This window comes from Capricornis sumatraensis, chromosome X (genome assembly GCF_032405125.1).
Source record: "Capricornis sumatraensis isolate serow.1 chromosome X, serow.2, whole genome shotgun sequence".
NCBI classification, from domain to species: Eukaryota; Metazoa; Chordata; class Mammalia; order Artiodactyla; family Bovidae; genus Capricornis; species Capricornis sumatraensis.
The window spans coordinates 58701918-58729384 of record NC_091092.1 but is presented as its reverse complement, the minus strand read 5'-3'; the positions used below and the strand labels follow the sequence as shown (position 1 = coordinate 58729384).

The 27467-nt window shown below is 49.4% G+C and overlaps 2 protein-coding genes across 2 annotated transcripts; both read right to left on the bottom strand.

The window, feature by feature from the left end:
• Nucleotides 1-655: 655 nt before the first annotated feature.
• FATE1 (fetal and adult testis expressed 1) lies at nt 656-6660 on the bottom strand. The gene is made up of 5 exons (XM_068961947.1): nt 6552-6660; nt 5488-5606; nt 1999-2105; nt 1552-1627; nt 656-787 (listed from the first exon to the last, which is right to left on the bottom strand). The coding sequence occupies exons 1-5, from the start codon at nt 6658-6660 to the stop codon at nt 656-658; spliced, it is 543 nt and encodes a 180-aa protein (XP_068818048.1).
• A 16101-nt stretch (nt 6661-22761) lies between these two features.
• Nucleotides 22762-23795, bottom strand: PRRG3 (proline rich and Gla domain 3). Its single transcript, XM_068962669.1, has 2 exons — nt 23637-23795; nt 22762-23289 (listed from the first exon to the last, which is right to left on the bottom strand). Exons 1-2 carry the CDS (start codon nt 23694-23696, stop codon nt 22762-22764), a joined length of 588 nt encoding a protein of 195 aa, XP_068818770.1. The 5' UTR covers nt 23697-23795.
• Nucleotides 23796-27467: the final 3672 nt, after the last annotated feature.

The following is a 27467-nucleotide window of genomic DNA, read 5'->3' as shown; positions in this document are numbered from 1 at the left end:
AAAACCATGTCCCCATAAGCATTTGCTGGTGGAAGTCCCACAGGAAGGGCTTTGCCAAACTCTGCCCCTAAGGAGTGCCTCCCCCAACTGGGCTGGCAATGGAGAGGCAGGAGGAGCCTGGGAAGGAGGAACCAAGGATTTTGTCCAGAGGGGCTGTCCCCATGCGAGTCCTGGATGCAAGAAATTCAGTCACCAGGGTTTGCTGCTATAACTGAACTTTTATTGAGAATATTCTGTGTGCAGAGCCCTGAGAACAACCTTGAAGAAAACAGGGAAGACACAGCCAAGCCCCTGCCAAGGATGGAACAGAAGAGACACTGAGGGCCCAGAGGCAAGGTCTAGCTCCAAGATGGTCACCATGGAGCCCTGACAGGGAAGGAGGAAGCACCTACCACTGCTGTTATTGTGGGGACTGGAAACCACCATCCTCTCCCTGCAAAGAGGCTGGATCTCAGTCCATTCTGACCTTCGCAATTCTACACTTCCTCCACCTCCCAGCAGCTAGGGCCTCCCTCGGGCAGAGGTGGAAAATGGTGGCGATGCTGTTGAAGGCTGCTGAAAGTTAGAAGGAGGATGGGCAGAGGTGGCTGAGGGAGAGAAGGGAAGAAAGGGAGGACTGAAGGGCTCTAGCTGCACGGCGGACCGGCAGGAAACATCACTGGTGCATCCACAGCCACAGGTTGGCGATGCAGGAAGACAGCAGCATGGTGAATAACAGCACCTGCCGCTGGTGCCAGGTGGCACTCTGGTACTCCAGGTAGTGTAGACGCTCAGTAATCATGAACAGCTGCAGAGAGACCAGAGCTAGCTGGTGAACAAGGCTCTTCTAGGGAAGTCCACAGCACACCAATGGGGGTAAAATATGACTTTAGACCAAGGAGGGCCTCTGCTGTGCTTTGGGAGGAAAAGGGCCTCTGGGCAAGAAGCAGGCAGAGCAGCTGACCAGGGCTGGGGATGGGCCCAGTGTAACCCAGAGACTGGGCTGTCTGTGTCCTCAGTCCCTGCCACCTTGCCCCCACCATCACCAGTTCTTCCCATTGTCTGGAAGAAGCCAGCCCATCCCAGCTGCCAGGGAAGGGGATGGGGTGCAGCAGCACCAGAGTAAGGGCCTCAGGATGGGGTGACATGCAAGGCCAGAGAGGGCCACCAGGGAAGACATCCTTCCTGCCCATGCCCATGCCTGCTAGGGTCTCAAACCAAGGAGACCTGAACTTGGCCTGAATGAGCATGACCCCTGGCTCAGACCTCTTGGCATCACTCTCTATGAATAAACTTCTCTTAACCTCTGATGTCCCCTCTTCCTCCTCTTCTCCTCCCTTCTCCCTTCCCACATGTCAGGCAGAGAGATGGGGTTGAGCCTAGGCCTCAAGATAGGACACTGGAGACAAGAAGGCTAGGTGAATGGGGAAGCAAGCCTGATTTCGCCTCCACTGCTAGCAGATGAATATGATTGGAGAGGCTGGGTATCCTCAAGGTGGGTGGCCCCACCCACCCATTCACCATGATTCTGCCTCCCACCTTCAAGTGGGTCCCTGGCAATCAGACACTCACCTGTCTTCTCATGATCTCCATCTCCAGCTCATTGAGCTCTTCCAGACCAATCTCAGCCAGTGTATTTAACTCTCGGCTGCACAGAGAGTTAAACACAGAGAGTCAGACCCTCTGGTGGTCCCAGGAGAGCCATAAAGGTGGGTAAGGTTGTGGACTCCTCTGGACCATGAGTCTGTCCGCCTGGAGCTCTCCCCTTCTCTGGTCACAGGTCCTGAAGCCTGAGGGCTGGGAGCTGGCCCTGCTGTGGGATGCTAGGAGGCCCTGAACAGGCAAGGGGCCAGGGGGCTCTATGGCTGTGGTGAGGAGGCAACAGAGACCCCATACTCCAAGCATGGCCAGCTGTTCACTGCTCCCTCTTGGGCAGTCTGCTTGCCAACTCCCTGGGTCCCTGCCCCAAAAGCCCTGTCTGTCCTTTCTCTCCCGCAGGGTCCATGGGATCCTTCTTACCGCTCATACTGGGACCTCTTGCCCTGGGAGCTGCCAGGATTCTCCTGGGGTCGGGCACCGCCATTGCCTTGTTCTCCCACCACTCCAACTCCCCGCAGCTGCAGCCCCTAGGGAAAGGAACCATCGGTCAAAGTATCCTGCTTGGGCCCATACTTTGGGAGCATCAGCACACCCCATTGGGAGTCACGTGGAGCCTGATCCCCCAGAATCAGAAGAGCCTGGGAGTCACACAGGTTGGCTGCCTGCCACCACGCCACCTCCACCAGGCTCCTCTGGCCACGGGGCTCTCCAGGCAAGACTTCAGGAGTGAGTTGTAATTTCCTACTCCAGGCGATCTTCCTGACCCAGGGATCAAACCCACGTCTCCTGCATTGCAAGCAGTAAGATACCTCAAAAACAGCATTAAAAGGACAGTGTGTGTCAGGAAGACTTCAGGACTATAAAGAAGAATTAGATGGAGAGTCTCTCCTAGAAAAATTTCCACAACACCCCCTTGATTTTCTTATAGATTGGGATCAGAATGAGAAAATGCTTTTTGAGAGAGTTGAAGGCAAAATAAGGATGAGTTAGTAGGGTGTATTGTTTGTTTGTTTGTTTGAGGTAAAATAGTTTATATTTAATACATCAATATCTTAAGAATTAATTTAACAACATATGCAAGCCTGATGATAACTTGTGATCACCAATCATTTGATAGGTCTAACTGTCCAAAGGAGTTGTCTTTTTTTTCTTTTCTTTTTAATTTTAGAAACTCTCTACTTAGAGTTATATACATTTCAAAACATCAGATTTTTATTTACATTTGATGGGGATTTTTAAAATCTATGAATTGCAGCAAGTGCAGCTTCCCTCTGTCAATTATTTCCAAAAATGTTATTTTTATTTTCATTTACTTTTTAAGGCACACTACTTCATTTTTCCCAAATGAGCAGAGTAGTATTATGATTTTTTTTCTTTCATGTTGTGGTTCTCTCAGAGGCAATAGCATTTCATTAACATTTTACTCAAAAATAAATAATGAATAAATATATAGAATTTATACATTTAATTCTAAGTGTCTAAATTTAATTTCTACAATCAATGTAAGGACTCTATTTTTTAAAGGTATATTCCTCTAGTCCTAATAGGCAACTCTAATTAATCTAGAGATTAATTAAATCCCTCTCAGTGCCCCCACCTTCTACATCAAAGTTAGAACATAAGCAGCTTGCCCACATCCAAGGTGAATATAGCTAACAGAATCAGCCACAGAACTACTAGACTTAAGTGATTTCATGAAACAATCAGGTCTCCCTCCTCCTCAAAATGGCTGCCTTTTCCCCACATTTAATGCATGTGAAGAAGATATGGCAGAAAGTGAAGAACTAAAGAGCCTCTTGAAAGTGAAAGAGGAGAGTGAAAAAGTTGGCTTAAAGCCCAACATTCAGAAAATTAAGATCATGGCATCTGGTGCCATCACTTCATGGCAAATAGATGGGAAAACAGTGGAAACAGTGTCAGACTTTATTATGGGGGCCTCCAAAATCACTGCAGATGGTGACTGCAGCCATGAAATTAAAAGACGCTTACTCCTTGGAAGGAAAGTTATGACCAACCTTGACAGCATAATAAAAAGCAGAGACATTACTTTGTCAACAAAGGTCTGTCTAGTCAAAGCTATGGTTTTTCCAGTAGTCATGTATGGATGTGAGAGCTGGACTTTAAAGAAAGCTGAGTGCCAAAGAATTGATTCTTTTGCACTCTGGTGTTGGAGAAGACTCTTGAGAGTCCTTTGGACTGCAAGGAGATCCAACCAGTTCATCCTAAAGGAGATCAGTCTTGGGTGTTAATTGGAAGGACTGATGCTGAAGCTGAAACTCCAATACTTTGGCCACCTGATGTGAAGAGCTGACTCATTTGAAAAGACCCTGATGTTGCGAAAGACTGAAGGCAGGAGGAGAAGGGGACAATAGAGGATGGGATGGCTGGATGGCATCACTGACTCGATGGACATGAGTCTGGGTAACCTTCAGGAGTTGGTGATGGACAGGGAGGCCTGGCGTTCATGGGGTCACAAAGAGTCGGACACGACCGAGCAACTGAACTGAAATGAACTGAATGCAACAACATGGCCACCATTTTCTCTACAACATTCCCTCAAATGTTTAGTATAATTTAAAAAATTCATTACAGTGGAACAAAATGTAACTCAGCTGATTTTCTAGAACATCAGGTCTTCCTGCCTCTCCAGTCAGTTTGCCTTCCCTCTACCTCCTATAACCTTTGCAACAGTATAACAACCATGTTTCTAAAATTGCCAGCATCTGCAGCAAAAGTAGCTTACTTATCAGATGGGCTACAAAACATGAGACTCACATGATTGCCTGGACCACTCAGGTCTCCCTCCTCTCCAAAGGTGTTGCCTTTTCCCAGTAAATGTGCAGTGGTTTAACAACCATGTTTCTAAAACTTTCTGTCACCCAAGATGAATGTAGTTAAAAGAATTGGCTACAGAAGGATGATGGGATTCATGTGATTCCCAAGAAGAGTCAGGACTTTCTCTTCTCCAAAATGACTGCCTTTTCTCAGTATCTTTTGCAACAGTATAGCCGCCATTTTTTCTAGAACATTCCCTCACTCATATAGAATGTAACTTAAAGGATTGGCTACAAAATGCTCAGATTCAATTGACTGGATTTCCTAGTAGCCAGAGAGCATAGGCATTTCACTTGCTTTACCCTAGTCCCAGCCCTAAGATAGATATAGATACATGTATATCTATATTTATATATGCTTAGAGATATATATACAACCCTGTATATTCATTGGAAGGATGGTTGCTGAAGCTACAGTACTTCGGCCATCTGATGCAAAGAGCCAACTCACTGGAAAAGACCCTGATGTTGGGAAAGATTAAACGGAAAAGGAGAAGGGGGCAGCAGAGGATTAGATGGTTAGATAACATCACTGACTTAATGGACATTTATTAGAGCAAATTCTGGGAGATAGTGGAGGAGAGGGAAGCCTGGCATGCTGCAGTCCATGGGGATTCAAAAAGTCAGACACAATTTAGAGACTAAACAGCAACTATATATATATATATATATATATATATATATATATATATAATGATTTTTATACTTTTGCATATTTCTATATAGAAATATATATAGAGAGAAGTAGACATAACATATAGATATATACATATATACATATAGAGATTCAAATATAGATATATTTACTAATTTATTAATAAAAGAAAGTAGATATGTACTCCACAAGCAATGTGCGTTTCAGACATTCTGGACCCTCAAGGTTGAACTAACAAAGAATGGCCATGATCTCTCGCCAGACCTTGTTGCCCTCATTTGCCTGCCCAGAACACAGGAGCTTTGTCCTTCCCCCAAAGTCAACATCTGCCCTGCTTGACCTACCATCTCCATACCAGAGCTGCTACAACTATAGCAAACTCCCCCAAACTCAAGCTAGCCACCAAATGCCATACAGTACCACCTTCTTGGACTGGTTTGCAGCCATATTCCAAACCTCAGCAGAGCCAACAGCCTTTGGATCCACCTTCTGTCGCCGTGGAGAAGCACCCAGCAACCGAGATATATGCTCCTTCATTTCTAGGGAGAAGAACAGAGGCCCAAGGAATACCCATAGAGGCTATCCCAAGGTTTCATGGGCACAGAACACACCAAAAAATAGGATAGGGTCCCCCAACATCTTAGGAAGCACTCAACACCCATTCTCTGGCATCTACTGGCTAATCTCAGGTCTCAATTTCTTCATGTACTCAAAATATAGTAAGTGTTTACTGAGTGTCAAGCTCTGGGCTAGGTTCTTAAAGAGCAAGCAATGGCCAAGAAATAAGATCACAGCAATAAAACATTGATTGTCTGTGTGTGTACAGAGAAAGTGATAACGAGAGTGGGGGTTACAGGAAATAATCCATCAGTGCAAATCAAGAGATGCATGCTCCCAAAACAATAAAAACAGGATAGCAAGACAGAAGGAAGGGGATACTTCTAGAAAAGTCAGAGACAACACTGAAGCAGAGACCTGAAAGAGAAAGAGTCCAGCCATAGAAAATCTGGGGAAAGGGGGAACACATAGTGAAAAGGCTGTGAAGAAGAAAGAGTCTTGGGATGTTACAGGACAGGCTTAAAGGCACTGTGGACTGAGTCAGCATGCCACAGCAGGAAGTATATTGAGGAGGTGACCTTATGTGGATCTTGTAGATCATGGCAAGGAGCTTTACTCTAAAGGGCAGAAGAAGGTACTGGAAGGTTAGGAGAGAGAATTGCTTTGAATGATCTTATAAATTGAACCCACTGAGTATTTTGCATTAAGACCCACTGGTGGCTTGCAATGGGAGGGGTGTTCATCCAACCTTCCCCGTCACACGCTACAAAAGGCTCACTTTATCAATCCCATTACCTCACACACAGGTACCCACAATTACATGCAAACACACATTCATGCTTCTGCCAAGCCACACCTGTGCATTTTCTAATATGCATGCACAGGTGTAGATACCCAAGGGAAGGGACATTACGGGGGATCCTCACCTGCTGCCACTGAGTGCTCTTGGTTATCCCTAAAGCTTCCAAGAAGCAGATCTTTATCCTTTGGCACTTGCATCTTTTCCTTGAGGTTAGGGACTGCTCCTCCTGCCATCACCACCAATTGTAAGCAATGGCCAAGAAGGCACAGGGACCAAGGCTCAGAGGAGGCTTGGGAAATCAGCTCTCTGCGGAAGATATATCTGGACACAGGGGTGGAGCCAGACTCCCACTTTGAGTTCAAGCATTGGACCCAGCACCTCCTGTTCCTGCTGTATCTTGCTGGCTGGGTTCAAGGTCTTCTTCTCTGCTACTCTGTAAGCAACTTAGGAGAAGCGATAGGCTCTGAATCTTTGCCTGGGAAAACTGCCCTGGCTCTCAGCTCATCCGATTTGACCTCATTTCTAGATAGATGGAGGGGCTGGCACAGGACTCCAGAGTTGGTCAGTGGCCAAAGCAGGTTTAGATCCCACCGTGGTTTCTGCAAGGCCAGCTTTGGTTAACAGTCCAGGCCATAGCCCCCTTCAGAAAGCATCCTGTACAGAGCACATCCTGCCTTACCCCATCCAGAATTCCCAGGCAAGGGACATGGCTTTTGACACCCTGGATCATCCTGGACAGGAACCATGAGAACCAAAGGAGGGATGTGCAGAAGAGGGGCCTGCTTACTGGAGCCTCCAGTGTCCCCAGCCCTGCACCCCCTATTCTAAGTCAAATTTTCCCTCAGCTTCCCTACTGAATAGACCTCAGTGGTCATGTTTATGGTCCATGTGGCTAGCCTAAGGTCTCCAGTTATTCCATCACGTGCTGGTCTAGATGTTTCTATCAAGGCATTTTTTGTAGCTGTTGATGTCTATAATCAGTGGACTTTAAGTAAAGGACATTGTGTATCCTTGATACTGTGAATGGGCCTCATTCAATCAGCTGTAGGCCTTAAGAACAAAGACTGAGGTTTCCCAGAGAAGAAATTCTGCTCAAGACTACACCTCAACCCCTCCCTAACATTCCAACCTGCTGACTTGTCCTGCAAATTTTGGCCTTGCTAGCTCTATGATGGCATGAGCCAAATTCTTTAAATAAAATTTTCTTTACACACACATATATGCATAGTGAGTCAGTGGTAAAAAAAAAAAAAAAAATCCACCTGCCAGTTCAGGAAACCCAGATTTGATCCCTGGGTCGAGAAGATCCCTTGGAGAATGGAATGGCAACCCACTCCAGTATTCTTGTCTGGGAAATCCCATGGCCAGAGGAGCCTGGTGGGCTACAGTCCATGGGGTTGCAAAGAGTCAGATATGACTCAGTGAGTGAGTGCAACAACACATATACATACACATACATACCTCCTATTGGTTCCATTTCTCTGGAGAACTCTGACTCATACAGCCACCGAAGGTGAACCCTCAGCTCTTGGGAATAGCCTCAGAGCTCCTGAGGAAGAGGAGGCTATTTGTAAAGAAACCAAGCACAACTGGGGCCAGGTGGGAGGGAGAGGAGGACAGGGGGAGGGGGAGGAGAGGAAGGGAGGAAGGAAACAGTGAGGGAGAAGAAAGTGAGGGGCCAACTCCCTTAGAGAGGGCGGCTGATCTGGGTTGCCTAACCCCCTCCCTGGTCCCACCTGTCCAGTGCTAGGAACAAGCTCTCTAGAACAGAGCTTACAAAAGCCCTGCCTGCATTCCTGAGGGCCCAGGAGAAGCCCTTTCCAGCTCTGGTGGAGCAGCTGTGATGAAATCTGAGCTTTCTGAAGGGTCACCTTAGGAGAAAGAAGTGTGCTCTGTGGAACTTAGGAGCCTGCAAAGCAGGAACCAGCCATAGGTTTCTGGCAGGCCTGGGTTGCCAGATTGAACAGAGAAAAATATAGGATGCCCACTGGCTTTGAATTTCAAATAAGCAATGCTTTTCTTTTTTTCTTTTTTAGCATAAGTAAGCAACATGTGGGCTTCCCTGGTGGCTCAGATGGTAAAGAATCCACCTGCAATGCAGGAGACCCAGGTTCAGTCCCTTTCCCTCACACTCACACTCACACTCACACATGAGACATTTGGGAAGTATGTCCACTAAAAAAGTATCCCATTTAATTGGGTACACTGTATTTTACGTGGCAGCCATATGCCCTGCCTATCCTCCACACGAACTCAATTCTTTGGACTTCAGTCTCCCCACTGGAAAATGGAACTAATAGTCTCCTCCCTACAGGGTGGCTGATCTTGAGAGCGGTCAAGTCAGCAGAGCTGAATAAGTATGGACATGCGTGCATGCTAAGCTGTTTGACTGTGTCCAACTCTTTGTGACCCCTGGACAGTCCATGGAATTCTCCATGCATGAATACTGGAGTGGGTTGCCATTTCCTTCTCTGGGGAATCTTCCTGACCCAGGGATCGAACCACATTTCTTATGTCTCCTGAATTGGCAGGTGGGTTCTTTACCACTAGTGCCACCTGGGAAGCACCAGGTATGGGCATGACTTTGCACTATTGACCTCAGATCAGATTCCTCTCTGACTACCAACTGGCCTTGACCCTAGTCCCCAGGTCACTCCTAGGCCCTGGGTGCCTGGGTCACTCCTGGGCACTGGGTCACTAGGTCCAGGTGCATGCAGAAGAACTGTCCCCTGGTGGCAAAGTACCCTACCACCTAAATCCAAGCAAAGAGGGTGGGACTTTGTTCCCAATCCCTACGCCCCTAGTGTCACCCAGAAACCTTGGCATTTCACCACCTTAACATGTCTACATCTCTTGGGTTGGGCACCAACACCACAGTTTCTTTCTAAAATTGTCCCAAACTCTCATTCCAAACACTCCAGAAGCCCCACTGTCTGGCTGGACAAACTTAGGGGCCCAGAGAGTGAGAGCACCCTGGGTACAGAGCGATATTCTAAATCTAAGGGGGGCCAGGAACACGGCCCAGGGCCGAGTGTGAGTGGTGGGCTGTAGAGACCTCAACCCTAGTGGAAGGCTTCCAGACAAGAGAGCCAGGGAGCCCAAATATCTCCCCCAGCTGTAGGTTAGACTGATGACCTGAGAGTGGGGAGGAAGGGTGCAGAGAACATCTGGCTTAGATGTGTGTGTGTGTGTGTGTGTGTGTGTGTGTGTGTTTGCAGTGTTTTACACAAATGAGATCATACATTTGTGGTACGTGCTGTTCTGAAACTTACTTTTTGAAGTGAACAGTGTGCCTTGGGGATCTCCTGTGTCAGAACAAATCTGCCTCACGCCATTTGAACACACACAGTATTTTGCTGCACTTCTGTTTATTGATGTACTCGCGGGCAGTTGGGGTGTCTAGAGCCTTTCTCTCTTATAAAGCCTTTCTCTCTTATAAACAATGGAGCAAGGAACATTCTTGGACATGCCTCTTTGCAAACGTGTTTTTGTAGAGCTGGAGCCTAGGAGTGGAATTGCGGGGTTCTGGGGTGCACGTGCTGACAGTTTTGAATGCTGTTGACACTGTTCCCTCTGAAGAGGCTGGACCACATGGGACCTCAGCAAGGGGATGAAAGTGCTGGTTTCTTCACAGCCTTGTCAGTGAAAGATATTAGGAAACTTTCCATAAGGCATCATTATGATGGGTGAAAAATTATCTCTGTCTCGTTGTTTGAATCTATATTGCTTTAATTATGAATAAACCTGAGCATTTTTCATATGTTTATTGATCTTCTGTATTTCTTTCCTGTGAACTGACTGCTGGAGGGCTTGAATCATTATTAAAATAAGAGCTATTTTATTAACAGAAAGGGTTGGGGGTGAAAGCTCTCCCTCCCTTCAAGCTAAGCATCTCCAAAGAAAACATATCATCTTTTTCCCTGAAGGTGATCCTGAGCATAGAGCCTCCGCTGGGGACCAAACAAACCCAGTTAATTGCATACAAGTTCATGTTGAAATCTAAACAGCATCCAATCCCGCCCTCCCCGCAGAGCAAGTGTTCACCTCAGGCTGTATCCTGAATGTCTGCCTGTCCGCCCTCGTCTTGTGTCTGTCTATTTCTCTGCTGCTCAACCTCCTGCCCCCACCAATAGCTTCCAACCATTGGCCTCTCCCAGCTACTCAGCCAGCCACGCACTCTATGGAGAGATTCCTGAATGGCTTGAGGTCTGATAGCCATGTCTGCTACTTGCTCCCACCTCCCTTGCAAGCAGAAGTGGGAGGTGGTGAGAACCGAAGCCTGGGGTCAGTACACCTGGGAGTGTATCCTATCTCTGACCCTGGAGCATCTTAGGCAAATTGTTTCCTCTATGCTGAGCCTCAGTTTCTCATTGCACATGGAAGATGGGGCTAAAATCCAGCTTCCCACTGTTTCATGGTTTCAGGGAAGTGTGGCAGGGTTCTTCCAGCCCTTCTTCACCCAAAGCAGTGCTCTTTAAGCCCTTTCTTATGTTGGGATTCTATGGAAGAGGCCGTTCAGACCAGTGGGTGTGATGGTTTGCTGCCCACCACTCCATGGACAGCAGAGTCTCAGGCAACTCCACATCAAGCCCCAGCTAGTAAGCCTGATTTTGGCTGCAAACCCAGTTCTTCCAGGCATCTGGGAGCTTCCTCTCTACTTGCTAATGAAACTTAGAAACCTGTAAACAATTCTGCTTCCTGCTTCTGGAAGCAGCTGGTACTGAGGTCATGCCTGGAGCCCCAGGGCCCTCCCCAAACCAAAGCCTGGCAGATGTCCCCCCATTCCTTAAAAAAACAGGAAGGACAGAAAGCAAACTTCAAGGATGGTAGCTGGCCCAGGGAAGGAGGGCCACTTCATGAACAGAGAGAGGGAAATAAATGGCAGGGGACCCAGTCATCAGTGGGAAGCTACAGGGGGCTCCTTGGTTTCCACGTGTGGGCTCATCTCATCCAGAAGGACTGTCTTGAAAAAGCCTGCCTGCATGTCAGGCACTGGGGCTAGGGGCCAGGTCCCCATCCTCATAGGGCTCCTGCTCTGGAAGGCAGATAGAAGCCAACAGGCCGGAAGTCCATGGCTCTATGGGGACAAGATCAGGGCATTTTTTGTGTGTGTTGGTACTTCCCTTAATACTGCCACATTCTGCTTCCCTGGGAGTGTGGGGGAAGCACCTCCAGCAGAAGTGAGTTAAAGACACTTACACAGGCCCAGACCTGGCTGATGAGCCTACCTGCAGAATGGGACCACTGAGATGCTCTGGGTCCCTTCAGCTCCTCCTGTGAAGGGCAGCCACCTGGACAAGTCAGGGGGAGCTGCAATCACCTAGTTTAGGGTGATAGCTGCTGGCTAATGACCCAAAGTGTAACTCCGGACTGCCTACAGGTGGAAGAGAAGCAGGACCAAGAGCAAGCGTGATGACAGGAAGCTCACCCTCTATCCCCTCCCCGCTGGCCCAGCATAGCAGCTGCTCACCGCTCAGCTCCTTCTTCCTTTCCATCTCCCCACTGGCCCACAAATCCCTTCCACCAGAAGCTGGCAGTAGATTCCAAAACCTGGAAGGCATAAACAACTGCCTATCAGTCCCTCGGGTGCAGGGAATCCTTGTCATGGGTGGGGAAGGACTTCTCTCCTGATTCCCCAGGGATGAGGTTGGACCAGGTGACCTCACCGAGTCCTTGGCCTTGCCTGCCAGGTAACTCCTCACAGAGCCCTGCACTTGCTTTCCATTGTTTCCATATCCAGTGAGAGAAATGTGATATGTCTAGAATTCAAAACAGTCAGGGGCCAAAGGAACATGGCCCACAATAATGGAGAGGTGGAAAAAGTGCTGTAAAGACGCAAACGCTGAAGCCTCAAAAGCACATCCAGCGGCAGCCCCTCTGACCTGGAGGAAGACACAGAGAGGATAACCCCAGGTGAGTGAGAGAGAGGCCTGGCAAACTAATGACAAGGTCTCCGAAGATCCACAAAGCCGATCCTCTTCCCAGGGTCCTCCATTTTACAGACAGACAATCTAAGGCCCTTGACAGACCAGGGTGTGAGTCAGTTCACATAGCAATTCACAGATGGGGCTTAGATGCAGATCCATGGGGCTATGTCCCTGCCTTTAACTCAAGGACCCTGGGACAGAACAGGAGGAGGTCCAAGGGAGGAAATGACTCATGAGAGTTTCAGGAAATATCTTCTTGCCTTTGACCACTCTGCCCTGCCCTTTACTCTTGCAAGACAGGGCCAACAGACAGGTCATAACACAAGTAGGACACACCAGGGAGGATGCGGTGGGTCAGAGTCCAGGCTCTGCAATCCCGCTGCTTTGCCCTTCTTGCCATGGCTCCTCAAGAGTAGCTGTGTGACCCTAGGCAATGTACCTCGGTGATCCCACCAGAAAATGGTGGGGAAGGGGCCATGGACTGTGAAGCACTCAGCTTCTAGCAGAGTCCTCACTGGAAGCTGGCACCGTGTGATTTTCCCACTGCCCGCAGGCTGTCCTTGGCAGAGCTGGTGGCCCTCGTGTTTGTGCCCAGCTTCAGCTCTATCAGGGACTTATCTCTGTAGCTTCCTGGGCATTTGGCTACTCCCTTCTCCAGGATCACTCTCTTCAGCACAGAAGTATCGCCACATCCTTTTCAGCATTTGATAGCAGTTCCGTGAGGGCAGAGACCTTGTGGGCTTTGCTTGCCTCTCTCTGTCTCCCCTGCATTTACTGCACTGTGTCCCTCATGGTAGAAACTCACAATTATTGAATAAAAATGACCTGAATGGTAAACAAACAAATATTAAGAAACCCAACTCTCTTACCATGGTGTTTTGTCTCACTGGTACTACCATCCTTTCTCAACTCCTGGAAAAGTGAAGTCGCTCAGTTGTGTCCAGCTTTTTGCAACCCCATGGGCTCCAGCCTACCAGGCTTCTCCATCCATGGAATTTTCCAGGCAAGAATACCAGAGTGGGTTGCCATTTCCTTCTCCAGGGGATCTTTCTGACCCAGGGATCGAGCCCAGGTCTTCCACATTGCAGGCAGACGCTTTACCCCCTGAGCCACCAGGGAAGCCTAACTCCTGGAAAGTGTTGCCCCAACTCTGTCTCCACCGTTTTACCTCCCAGACCTCTCCTTACCTGACTCTGGCCCACCACTCAACTAAAAGTGCGCCAGGCCAAGGTCACCAATGCCCTCCTGACAGCTCAATCCATCTTACTCATCTTACTCAACCTCCTTGAAGCATTTTGTATTACTGTCCTCTCTCTTCTGCTAAAAACACTCTCCTCCCTTGCTTTCTAGGACTTTATACTCTCCTGCCTGCCTGGCCCATCGAGCCCATACCCAGACTTCATTTAGCATCTTCGTGGTACCTCAAGTGATTCCAATATCTGCTGTTTCAGCCTAGACCTCCCTCTTTCATTCCCCTAAGACACTCCACACCACACACTCAACATGCCACAACCTACTTTTCCTCCAGTGGAAGTGAACCTATTCAACCTTCTAGGAGAATGGCTCACCATCTATCCTACTGTCCTAGCCCCCAAACTCACATGTGAGGGTCCTCCCAACCTTCTCACAACCCAGTCAGTCACTGTACATGGTTCTGTTCCCTCTATGATGGTTAATTGTGTGTGTCAACTTGACTACAGGGTGTCCAGATATTTAGCTGAACATGAATTCTAGATGTGTCTGTGAGGCTGTGTCCAGATGAGATCAACATGTGAATTGGTGAACCGAGTAACACACATGGCCCTCCCCAATGAAAGTGTGCATCACATAATCCATGAAGGGCCTACATAGAACCAAAAGGCAGAAGAAGGGGAAACTTGTTCAGCCCCCCACCCCCGACACACACACACACACACACACACACACACACACACATCTCTTTCCCTTTCCCTCTCTCTCGCTGCCTGAGGACTTGAGCTGGTAAATTGATCTCCCCCTGCCTTTGAACTAGAACTCACACCGCTGGCTTTCCCAGGACTCCAGCTAGCAGAGGGCATATTGTGGGGGACTTCCCAGACTCCATAATTGTAATTCTATGAGGTGATTCCTTAGGATAAATCAATATCTTTCTATATCTCTATATGTATAGATAGGTATATTTATATTTGTAGAACTTTATCTCCTGTGCATTCTGTATCTGGAGGACCCTAATACAACTTCTTAAATATATAATTCAGTGTTTGAACACAAATCTTCCCAGGGGTTTACTTCTGTCTGTCTCCTGTCTCACCAGCCTAGCCGATCCCACAGCCATGTGGGACTGACTCTGGTGATAGTCAAGAGCAAGAGGCCATGAGCAAACCTATTTGAAACAACCTCTCTGCCTGCTGTATGGAGAACGGATTCAACAGGATCAAAGAGATAAGGTTGGAGGCTATGACTGTCATCTAGGGAGGAAAGATGACAATGCCAAGTGTGGCCTAGGGGCCCCTGTGTGGACTGGCTTCCCTCTACCTTTCCAGTCTTGCACAAGTCTTTCCCTTTCTGCTGTCCTGGCTTCCTGTTTCCTTAAAAACATGATGGCCTTGCTGGTCTTCAGGCCTCTTCATGTGAGGTCCCTCTGCCTGGTTTTGTTGTCTTTCATGCTCTTTGCCTTTGATTTATACTCATCCCGTAAGCTTGAGGTTGGATGTGGCTTCTTCAGGAAGGTTTTCCTCTGGCATCTTCCACCTCCAGACCCATGGTTGTCCTGTAGCAGAAAGTTCTACATGCTCTGCTGCTATCTCTTATCTCATGCCTCCCCCACCAAGCTAGGCCCAAACTTCCAAACAGGAGGGCCCTTCTTGAGTCCCATGGCCAGAGTGGAGGCAGTGACACTTCCAGGTTGGTAAACATTGCACTCCACCAGCGCCCCTCCCTCTATGCCCAGTGAGTCCCGGAACTCAGGGGTGCTGGCATCCACCAGCCCACCCACTGTGCTCCTGTGATTAAGTGTAACCAGCATGACACAAATGTTACCCAGCCTCTAGAGCCTCTATTTTTACAGTACATAAAGCCCAGTGAAACTGAATCCATCACACAGTTTGAGCTCTTCAGAGAAATTGTTGAAAGCCACTGTTACTGGAGCTGCTAGGCTTGTGATTCATGAAAAAACTTTTGTCTATTTAAAAAAATCTAAAAGGGCACAAATATTTTGTCTGTTCTTCAGGCTTTCGGTCTGCCCATCACTCTCCACAGAGGGACCCTGAGAAAATCATTCTGAAGCCCATGTCGCCTCTCCCAAGTCCACCTGCCCTGTGGGGACCTTTGACAGCTGTCCTGGGTGCACCATCTGTGGCAGGGGAGCATCTGCTCTGGGGTGTGGTTTGAGAATGGCAAGGTGCCCTTGTGTTTGCCAGAATCTCAGCGAAATCGTAATATCCACCCCCAAGCTTTTCCAGAGTGTGTATGATGCGCTCAGGGTTGGGAGAAGGGGCAACAAAGACTCCTGTCTGCCATGAATAGAGTATTATGGGATGAACTATATCCCCTCTTCAAGTTCCTATGTTGAAATCCTGACCTCCGGTACCTCAGAATGTGATTGTACTGAGAGGTAGGGTCTTTAAAGAGGCCATTAAGTTTAAATGAGGTCAGTAGGGTGGTCCCTGATCGAATATGACTGGTGACCTTATAAAAAGAGGAGATTAAGATACAGACATGGACAAAGGGAAGATCATGGGAAGACATGGGAAGAAGATGGCCATCTACAGGCCAAGGCAATGGTCTCAGGAGCAACCGACTTTACCAAACTTTTGATCAGACTTCCAGCCTCTAGAACTGGGAGGCGATATATTTCTGTTATTTAAGCTATCAAGTCTATGCGACTTTGTTATAGCACCCTGAGAAAATTAGTACAAGGAGCCTGAGTTATGACTGCAGAATAAAATCACTCAACACATTTTTTTTTAATTGAACACTGAGTGTGAGCCAAGCACTGAGCTGAGTTCTGGAGAAGAAATGATGAGAACAAAAGTTATACATGGTCCCTGCCCTTGTGGAATTAACAGTTAGGTAGAAAGAGGTAGATGGGTGGGTACTGGGAGGATGAACAGTCAACATGAACACAAAAGCAAAGTAATCACCAGAGGAGACCAGCAGTGCAGTACAATTGGCCAGGGGTGGGACAATCTGGGCAGACCTGGGTTCACACAATGAGGTCAGCACTTCTCTCGGAGGCCTTGGTCAAATGGCATCCTCTTGGTCTTTGCTTCTCTCAGACATCACAGGTTTGTTAGGAGGATCGTCTCAGTTAATCCTTCTACAGGGCCTGGCATACACTAAGTGCTCAGTAAGGGCTGGTTATGATCATTTCCAAGCCCAGTCTGTGGCCCCTCTCCACTGTCCTTCAGTGCCTTCATTCTGTGAGATCTCAAGCCAGCTGCTCTAAGGGTGTGGCTGTAGTACAAGAGGGGGCTGGGGAAAAGGGGAAGCTCTCGTGTGCTAGTTTCCTTGTGTGGGCTAGGCTGGGACCCTCAGTGGCTGGCTAGAGTGCTAGTTTCTGACAAAAAGTGCCTAAAGTTCCAAACCTATGTCTAGAACATGACCCCATCTTTGTGCTGGAGTCTGCCTGAGGAGTCTTCATTTGACTGCCCAGCATCTTCAGAAGGCTGGCATCACTCAGTAAGCCAGCTTGGGATAAGAAAAGAACCTAAGGCTTCTGGCTGTCATTCAAGCATTGGGCCTCCACATTCAATCCTCAGAGGAGGCCGTGAATGTCACTGCCATCGTCTCATCACTGCCATGGCTTTTCCTATTAAAGGATGGATTACTTTCCTTATGGGGGACAGGCACAACTTTTACCAATTACTTTCCTTGGCCCCATCTCACTCCAGATAAACAGCTGGCAGTGTTCCGGGCTAAGACCACGCTTCCTCCAAGGGGAGGCTAAACTGTCAGTGCCCACTGAATAGTCTCAGACTCCTGCCACCTTCAGAATTCACGACGCTGAGCCAGGGCAAAAGCTGAGGATTACATCCCACCTATATAGAGCTCCAAAAAATTTCTCCCTCCTGCCCCTCCTCCAGCTCTGAAACCAAGCAGAACATCTTTTCTAGTAAAGGCCATCTTGAGTAACCAGGGATCAGGCGACAGGGAAGCTGTTAACATGATTTGTGGCAGACCTTACTAACCTCCTCCCAAGGGGATGGGTCAGCAGATCATCTTACACATACAGGACCAGCTCTAGGACCCAGGACCTCTCTGCTTCCTGCTTCTAAACTGGTTCAGGCTGTTTCCTTATCTACAGTCTGACTCTTGGAAAAACAAGTTTGGCCCACAACCTTCCATAATCCAAGGAAGTAAGAGTCAGCAGCGATCCAAGATGGGTAAGGAGAGAACACAAGTAAATGCCATTTGCTCTTTATTATTATTTATTACTTTCTGGTACAGAAAGAGACGAAACTTAACAGCTAAACTCAAAAATTACAGAGAGAGAAAGCGGAAGTACAATTGTTTGTTACCCCAGGCTCCAGTGAAATCCTGACATATGAGTGAATGTACAGATTTGCCAGCCAACATGGGTCAACGCACAAATTACGAGCACAGTTTAAAGTGATACCAAAATGAATCCATTTCATAGTAATCATGTCTAGAAGCTCGGTTGCACGTATCAGGGTTTCCACTGTCACAGAGTCACAATCACAGAGTGAAAGAACAGGTGTGTTCAAGCCTGGGAAAGTGGCATCCATACGGGGAGACATATGGGGAGGCGTAAAAAGCTGTGGGACTTGTCCCCATCTTGAATATCTGTGTTAATGCTCGGGCTGGGGGTGGGCTGGGGGCAGGCACTGGGCGCCAGTCACATAGCTCAGGACAGTGGGACAACTGTTGAGGCACTGAGCCTGAGGGGGTGGGCTGCGCTGTTCCGACCTCTTTGTCAGGGAAATTCTTGCTCAGATGAGCCACACCACCCACAGCCTGCGAAAGGGAAAGCTTGCTATGTTTGAATATTTGGGGGCGAATGATGGGAGTGGCCAGACTGATAGCGAAATATCTGCTTTACAGACTATTTATCATGATGCACAGTTATATCACTTTAAATTGCAATTTAGTTCACAAACTATTTTATTCACAGAGCAAATAAAGGAGGAGAATGAAACGCTGCCATACCCAGCACGCACACAGTAGAGACAGAACAGAGGTCATCGTGTACACAAAGAGCCTGACATACGAGAACTGCTGAAGGCACAGTGAAGGGATCCATCATATCATAAGCCTTTTAATGGGAAAAGGAACTCGTTTTAAACTAGATCCCTCTTACACATATGAACCTGAAAACTGACTCAAGGGAAGAATATTGGGAATATTTCTGCAGAGGAAGAATCGCAGATACCATGCATTATCTAGAGTTTGGCAAAAAAAAAAAAAGTGATTTTTTTCCCTACATTTTGAATTAGTGGGCTTTGAATTAATGGGCTTTTACCACAGTTGCAGGCAGTTTGATTACAGTACTTTTAAATTATCTAATTATACTGATTAGTATGACTAGAGTTCAGTGGGGAGGATGTGCTTGTTTCTGAATTGGTGCAATCCTGAGATGGAGCTGCGTTCCTCGTCATGCTGAAAAGCAGCCTAGACAGCAGCTTGGCTACCCAGCTCTCCATCTTGGCCTTGAACGTGAGGGCACACACATGACACATAGCACACACATGCACACTCCTAGAAAGACAGAGCATCGGTGAATAAGATAAATTCTCTTAGTAATCTCTCTCTGTCTCTCTCTTGGACAAAGGAACAATCTAGAGGCAGTGTTGTTCTTAGTTCTTGTGTGATGCCATTTGGTTGTGAAAAGATCAACCCCTAGCCAGAGAGGAACCATCTGGCTCCATCCAACTCCTTAGCAGAAAGATGCTTTTGTATCCAGATCGGTCATCTTCAGGCTAGCCAAAAGACACAGTCCAACAGATTGGGCAGGTTCCTATTTTCCGAAGCACCCAAAGGAATTCACACTAATGGCAGTGGGATTCGCAAGTTGAAGAAGAGGCCCCTGGCCTCTGGGTAAGACGGCACAGTGTCGCGTGTCCGTCAGCCAGGGCACAAGGCAGCTGTCCTGGGGCCGCACACACTTCTGCTTGTGCTTTCATTTGGAAAAACCCCAGGTGATGGGGAGTAGCAGGGGAGGGACAAGATAGTGATGCTTGCTTCAAAAAGTCTTAAAAAGATTTTGGTTGAAAACACATGAAAGTCACATTCCATGGAATTTGTTAAAGCCTTTTTGTTTTAAAATGAAAAATATCTAAATAACCAGCCTGCCATACCCCCAAATCAACAGTCACACATCTTTCTGCCAAAAAGAAAAAGAAAAACCAAAAATGCCCAAGAGTGCTGATTTCCTTCCATTGTTGACACCCACAGAACAGGAGCCGAGGTTGGGGGCACTGCTCCAAAAGAGTGTGTGAGTCGAGGGTCCCACAGGAGGGAGGCCCACAGGATAGAGCTGCTTCATCCTCTTCCAAAAGCTTTAGTGAAGGAGGGCAGAAGGTGGCAACTCTGGAGGGCTCACTCCAGCAGCTCATCTCAGCTTTCTTGACTCAGGGTCTTGTCCTCAGACTGCCTAGCCCTGGGAGGTGACATTCCTCCCCTCAGACCGGAACCCTCCTGGTACAAATATAGCCACACGCCGGCTATTGTTTCAGATAAGCATGTGAGAAAAGGCAACAACGCGCACATGTGTATATACACACACACACCCGAAGCCCAAAAGCAACAAAAATGTGGCTATCGCAGATTGAACATTGTATCAAATCGATATCCATACAGAGTTGAAAAAGATATGTACAGGGCGTTCTTAAAGCCAAATGTGCACCGCAAGGGAGTTATGACCATGGTGTACTGTACAGCCTTTTTGTCTAAGATGAACTGTGAGAAATGTCCCAGGGACCACAGAGCCCCATGTGGAAGAATGCTGTGAAGGCCCGGAACCGGAGAGCTTGGTACCTGCAGGACGCAGGCTGGTCTCCACCCCGGGCCAGGCTCCCGGGCATCCTTCTGCCTCCCACCTCAAACTGGCTGCAAACAGTGAACAGCTCAGAAGGAAAGGACTTGACAGGGGCCAATGGGAGCAGGCACTCCCCAGTATCCTCCCTCTGGCTCTGGTCTGCGGGGCCCACTCCTGGCTCTCTGCCCAGTGGGGAGGAGACACAGAGGGCTAAGTGTCTTCTCCCATGCTCCTGGCTGACACACAGGCATGGTCCCCGAGAAAACACGGGGACGGCAGGGACAGGCCCTGGAGCCTCAGGCTGCCCCGGGTCCTCCAACATGGCTGAAGAGGATGGATCCCAAATTCCCTCATGGACAGTGTACACCCAAAATGCCTTTGGGAGGAAGGGCTGGATGCTGGAGGCCCAGAAGGAGGAAAAGAGGGAGGAAGGAAAGGTGGGATGCCACCTGGTCAGCACCTCTGGCATCAGGGAACTCTCGGGGTGGGGTGGGTGGGGAGAGAGAGGGGAGGAACAGTCCAACTGGGAGGAGACTGACTCCCCAGGTTGAGACTTGACTTCAGAGTCCTACGAAGAACTCTGCTAAAACGGGTGCCTCATGATCTACATATTTCTAGAAGAATCTTCCTAAGGGCAAACTGCACTGGGCTTCCTGGTGTCTCAAGCACTGCACAGGCATTAGCTCAATCACCCTCCAGCGGGCCTGTGAGGTAGGGGAAGGATGGAAAACTGGGCCACAGGGTTGAGTTGGCCAAGCTGGTGGCCTTGCTGGGGTAAGAACACAAGCCCCGTGCTTGAAGCATGTTTCTGGGTGAGTGAGGACCGGAGGGGCCTCCAGAAGTTATCTGTGGCCTCTAGGCAGGGCCACATTCAAAGAATGAGGCACAAGGCCTGCCTTGGAGAGCTGTTTAGACAGAGAGAAGCTTATCTTCTCAGTGGGTTTTAAACTGCTGTGGTTGCCAATAGACCCTGGCTGTGCACTCTTTTGGGCCCCACAAAAATTTGCTACATTTTTTAAAGCACCACAGAGGAAAAATGGTTTGGTGCTGAGGCCAGGAGGATGAAGATGGAGGGGTGGGGAGGCAGTGTTGACAGTGTCTTTTGCGTGGTCACCGACACGTAAAGGGCGGGTCACCTCTGCCCCACTACTGCCCAAAGCCTCACTGAAATGGAGAGGTGGACAGTTCCTGGGCCACAGAAAGGGGTTGTTAAAAACGGACCAGCACCTGGCAATGAGAGAGCATATCTCAGACAGGCCCTCAAACCCAGGTCACGGGCCTCCCCATTTCTACGACAAAGAAATTTCTAAAAAGGGACACTTTCTGATCTTCTCCCCAGGTGGGCACCATCATTAAGAAGAAATCAGCCGTCTGAAATTCAAGTTCATCTCAACACACTTACTCACAAAAAAGGGCAGTTGCCTAAAAGTTTAAGGCCAGAGAGCACAATGCTGAGGAAACTGAGTTCATGGGTTTAATCATCCTATGGGCCAACCTCACAAGGAGAAAACTTCAGCCTTCTACCCCAGCCTGTGGCCCAACCGTTCAAAGGCCATGGGCTCCACAGGAAGGGTTAGTGTTATCTGTTTTCCCAAGGCCATGATATGGCTCAGGCCAATGGGTAGTGGCTTTTAGCACAGCTGAAAGAGAACCTGGAGAGCCAAGGTCTGAGGGAGGCCAAGCACAGCAGGACTAGAGCTCCCCTCCAGATGACCACATCCCCAGTGTGGAGGGGGTAGCTTGGCCAGCCAGCTCCTGGCCCTCATCCTTCACAGAGCCTGTCCTCCTCTCAGGTGGCTGCAGACATTCATTTGAACCTGGTTGGGAGTGTGAGGTGGGTATCGGGGGGTGTCACCCATCTGTGTGACTGATCTCCCTTGAACCCCTATCAGTGGCCCAGGTGGTATCATTTTGTTGTATTGTGTTCATTATGTTATTACTGTTGTTTTTGTTCTGTCCTTCTCCTTGTCCAATGTGAGTGAGGACAGAGAGCACAGGGCTAGTGAGGGAAAAGGGCGCTGAGGCCTGGCTTCTCTCCCTCAACTCTGTGGTGAGGCTTTGGACAACAGGTCGCCGGCCAGCTGCGGGATCCCAGAGCTTGAGCCTGGGGCCACAGTCAACTGCATGGGGTGATTCCTTTGGCGTAAGAGAAGCCAGTCCCTGACAGGAGGGCCGGATGGCAGGGGTGTAAGGGCTTCTGGAAGAGCTGGGCTCTCTTGTCTGTGGCTCTCACCAGGGGGTTTTCATGCATGCATGATCCCTACCCACCTCCACCTGTCTCTGACAACTGACTTCCTACAGATCCACGGTGAGGAAATTATTTGGCAACGAGGAGGCTAAGGCTGTTTTGTGGTGGCACAGTCTTTAAAAAGTTAAAAGGAAACAGGAGGCCCCTGAACGAGGCGTTCACATGGGACCGGACACGCGTCCCTCTACTTGTCTGAGCCAGGGTTGGCCGCCACAATCTCCTCATACTTCGGCGGTGGGTCACTGTAAGACACGCTTGCCTCCTCGCTGCTGCTCTCCTGGGGAGCGGTCACCTCCTCATAGGACGGGGGAGGGGTGGCACTGGACAGTCTGGAGAGAGACAGCTCGGGAAGGTAGAGGGTGCTCTCAAGCCGGACGGTGGTTCTGCCTCCCCGACTGGGCCCCAGCACCACCTGTGGGTGGCTCCCTGTCTCCCGATGCCCAGAGGCCTCCCCCTGGCTGTGCACCGTGCCCCGGTACACCATGACCCGAGGGAGGCTGTGCCCCGCGCGACTCGCTAGGTACCGGTTCTGAGCATATGAAGGGTGATGACGGGTGGCTTTCTGCAGCTGGCACCTCCAGATTATGAACAAGGCGATGACGATCAGCAACGCCACCCCCAGAAGGGGCACCACCACATACATGGCATCTGAGCTCTGTGCGGGGTCTCGAACTGAGTAGACCGCATTCGGGTACCCCTTCCAGAACTCCATCTGCAAAAGAAGGAAAAAGGGCAGCTGACACTCACACGTAAGCACTTCTGACTTCGGCAGGTCAGGATCAAGTTCCGCAGGGTCTGCGCCTGCCCCCACCCTGACTGGCCTCTGAGAGCCACTGACAAGGCCGTGGAATGCCCTGAGGGCCGAGGACAACATGGCCATGAGTCTGGCAGATGGGGCTCTAAGGACAGGTGAGCTGTTCTTATAGGGCCCCGTGGCCCTGCCATGGACTCAGATGGCTTCCCTTCATTGCTTCTCATCCATCTGAGATCCCAGGGTGGGCGTGGCTTATTCCCGAGGCTAGCTATCCTCCCAGCACCCAGCCCCAGGGCGGTACGTGCCGTTTTCTCCTTGTCCTCGAAAACCTCCTTGACCTCCTCATAGCTGCAGACCTCTTCCATGCACTCCCGCTCGATGGTGCCCTGGCGCAGCTCCTCCAGGAACTCATTGGCACGAGGGAAGCGTTTCAGGACCGAATGGGCATTCTTGGCCTCCAGAAACACTGAGGAGAAAGTTGGGCTGAGGCCTGGAGGGTGGAGGTGCCCAGAGGCACCTGCTGACCAGACTCAGCCTGGGCACAGAGGCTCAAGGATGGAGGGAAGCAAGGCAAAGATAGCAGGCAGGACACCCTCCTGGACATGGACAACAGATGGGAGGGCTGACTTTCTCTGACACCATGCTGTATCTGCCAACAAAACTCTGGAGGTCAATGGGGCCCTCATAAGAGGGAAGTGTGTGTTGCATGAGAACCTTGCACACGACACATCTTGAATGTTATAGTCACCAGTGAATACGTCCCCAGTATCTTCTGCCTCACCTCCGAAAGAGAAAATCAGAGCCTTTATCATAAGGATGCATTTCCCTGTGAGGCTGATGTTGGCATCCCCCACCTGAATGGCCACCTGGGCTGCCGGATGGCCTGGTATCAAGAGTCCTGCCCTTGACGGTCTAGTACAAAACCTGCTGCAAGAGATCAGGAGACTAGACACACGTGAATCTGAGAGGACCTCTGGGAAGAGGGATAGCAGGCTAGAGATGGAGAATCTAGACCTTTGGAAACTGGGCACAGATGGCCTCCAGCCAAAATGTCACGGAGTGGGAGCCATATCCTCTTATTTCCAAGGGGAACCCCCAGTTCCAGCTGAGCTGACTGGCACACCCAGAAGCCTGAGCTGAGACTTTGGAAGATGAAAGAAGAGGTGACATCTGCTCCTAGTGTGCCCCTAGAGTTGGGGTTTGTTAGTCCTCATGTCAGGCAGGCTCTCTTGGTCCCAGGTAGGCATCCCTCTCAAAACCCCCATGGCCTGCCATGCTAGCTTCTCTCCAAGTAGCCTGGGTAGGCACACCTCTCTAGGGGAGTCTGTGCTCCGGAAGGGAGCTGAAGAGTTGAGAGTGGAAAGATGAGACCCAGACAATTGGACAGGAGCCATGGGAACACCCTCAGTATGATGAAAGCTGAAAAGGCCTTGAAAGGTAGGCTAGCACTTTTCCATAAGACCTAGGCACAGCCCTTCCCCACTTGGCCAGGGCCCAGACAAACTCACCTGCCATGGCCCTCCGTCAGATCCAGTGTGTCACTCACCTGGCAAAGGAGGAAAGCAGAGTCATGGTGAAATCCCAAACCCCCAAACCTACAGGGCACCCTCTCGGCCCTGGGATGTGACCCCGCCCACACTGGCCTGGTCAAAGGTCACAGCAGCCCCTCATGGCACACATCACCCTCTGTGCAGACACTCCCAGCCCTGACACTCTCATCCTTGTCCAAGCTCTCCTGTAGAGCTCCCCGAGGCGCAGCAGAGCCCACAGCAAACCTTCCAGCTATTTCCCCCAAGAACACAGTCTGAGAGTCTAGGCCTAAGGCTTGACCTTTTCTCTTTTTTTTTTTTTAAAAAAAGAAAAACTCCTACAGTCTGAGGTTCTGCTTTCCTCACTCGACTCGATGAACATGTGCACTTCTGACTTGGAAAACAACCCAGAGAAAAGAGGGGCACTTAGGGAAGGTCCAGCAAGTCAACAGTGACAGTGACAGGACCTGTTTGGGGAACAAAGCTTCCTCACAATGGCAAGTCACACATACCTCTAATGACAAGCACGGTCCCTGAAACCAGGCAATGCGTGTTTAAGAAGTGGGCACTGGTAACGCTTCCCACAGCCACAACAACCATCTCCAAAGTCACAGCCCAAGTCCAGAGGACCTGCTGTGTTCCTCTTCACCAGACAGGCTGGCAAGGATCTCCTGAAACAGAGTCATCTCTCCTCTCTGTGCATTAAACAAAACAGCAGCAGAGGACCTAGACATGGATGGACATGTTCAAAACTGAGCCACTGGCTAGATGAGACTGTTCCTTCTAATCGGAGCTATCAGCCAAAAGCTCAGGAATTATCCAGCCAGTATGTAAACCATGACGGCAGCACACTGCCCCCACCCACAACATACACTCCCACTCACACACATATTTCAGAGCACTGGCCAAGATGTCCACATCTGGGAGCAATCACCCCATGGTTCCCCTCCCCAAGCAGAAGCTCTGGTTTTATGACTAACTGGATGTTAGACACAACGGTGTCACCCACGGGGCTACCCTTTTTGCCTAGGCTGTCAAGAAGTTCAGTGTTAACATTAACCATAAAGCACAGGATCCCTGGAAGCCTAGCTATTAAACACATATGCTTTCTCCCCTGTGACATGGTATCCACTTTTCTCCTTATGTTTTCAATCTTATGTATATTTAAAATATATCCTCTAATCCTTTTGGCAAACAGGTAGAATGTGAATCATAAATGAAATGAAAACTGAAGGAAAAAAGCAAAGCTAACATCCATCTATGGAAACACCACGTTGAAGGAGACTTTCTCTTGTGCACCCCACAACAATCCCACCCAAAACTCTTAACATGGGAATTTTTCCACAGACAGGCCTGCCATGGTGAGAAAAGTTGACCCTTGGTATTTAGAAGAGAGAAGATGGAATATTATCTCAAAATCTTGCTTCCATTCTGGATCTTTGAGGTTCCCCTAAGGCCAGTGCCAGTCATGTGTCTAGGGTGTGGGTGTGGCGTGCCTAACAGCAAGGTTTTTGATTGAAGAAAAATGGAGCTGTTGTGTCAGGGGAATTGAAAAGAATGAGTAAAGGCTTACTAATAAGTGACGACAGAAAAATACATGTCTCATTGCTTATCAATGAGAACTGCAGTATTGTTTTTTACATTTTTCTTCTGTGCAGAAATTACGTAACAGCTTCTAGATAGCTATGTCTTGTCCCAAACACACCTGACCGTGGAGAACGCACACCCACAGGTATCACAGGCCGACTAGGTTAGCCTGACACATGTATAAGTCATTAGTTCATTTTTAAGCTTCAGACAAGCCAGTAACTCTCCCAAACAGCTCCCGGGCATGGCCCACTCCATTAACAATTCCGTGACCGCCTGCCTTCACTGCTGCTGCCTGAGGCCTCCTCCCCCTCCTTCCCCAAAATTTAGCGCCTGCTTCTTCCCTATAAATACACCATCAATAGGCCGTTACTATGGCAACAGTGAGGAAGCGCGAGGGCTCCACGACAGAGAATGCTGCGGCAGTCACGCACGTATATGTCCCTCCTGCCCCTGGTGGATACTCTAAGGCTGACTGTAGGCCGGAGGAATTTTTAACCCACTCCCCACAGGAACTCAGCTGAATCCTGAAGGCCTGGAAAGGAAGGAAGGCTGGGACCCGCCACCACAAAGACCTTCCTTAACCCCTCCCCGGACCGCAGCTGCCCCATCCCAGCACTCTGGGACGTCGGCTCTAAAGGCCCTCGCAGGGGGACCGGCAGCCACAGGAGCACCCAGTGTCCCAAAGGTGGCCTCAAAAACGCTTCTCCAAATCCCAGCCCTCTTCATCGCCCTCACTCAGAACTGATCACCAGGAAAGCCTTCTGTGATCCCCAAATCTCATGACTCATCAACCCACCTGGTGACACGGAACTCTCAAATGACCCTCCAACTCAAGCTCTGGGCCCTCCTCGTTCCCTTTCCACTCATGCCAGCCCTGAAGGTGCCTGTCCTCGCCCACCATCGCCCGCCACCAGTGCCTGCCACCAGCGCGCTGCCCAAGAACTCCTGCCTCTGGCCCAGCAGCTGGGTCGGCTGCAGAATCCCTGGCGCCGTGGCCCGGCCAGGCCTCCAGATCCT

Bases quoted from the DNA above. Each gene is read 5' to 3' on its own strand.
- PRRG3 (XM_068962669.1), bottom strand. From the start codon at position 23,696: ATGGAAGAGGTCTGCAGCTATGAGGAGGTCAAGGAGGTTTTCGAGGAC. The intron at 23,290-23,636 runs GCACGTACCGCC...CTTCTTTTGCAG, and splicing joins TCGAGGACAAGGAGAAAACG to ATGGAGTTCTGGAAGGGGTA.
- FATE1 (XM_068961947.1), bottom strand. From the start codon at position 6,660: ATGGCAGGAGGAGCAGTCCCTAACCTCAAGGAAAAGATGCAAGTGCCA. The intron at 2,106-5,487 runs GTACTGTATGGC...TCCTTTCCCTAG, and splicing joins CAAACCAGTCCAAGAAGGTG to GGGCTGCAGCTGCGGGGAGT. The intron at 1,628-1,998 runs GTAAGAAGGATC...CTCTCTGTGCAG, and splicing joins AAGAGGTCCCAGTATGAGCG to CCGAGAGTTAAATACACTGG.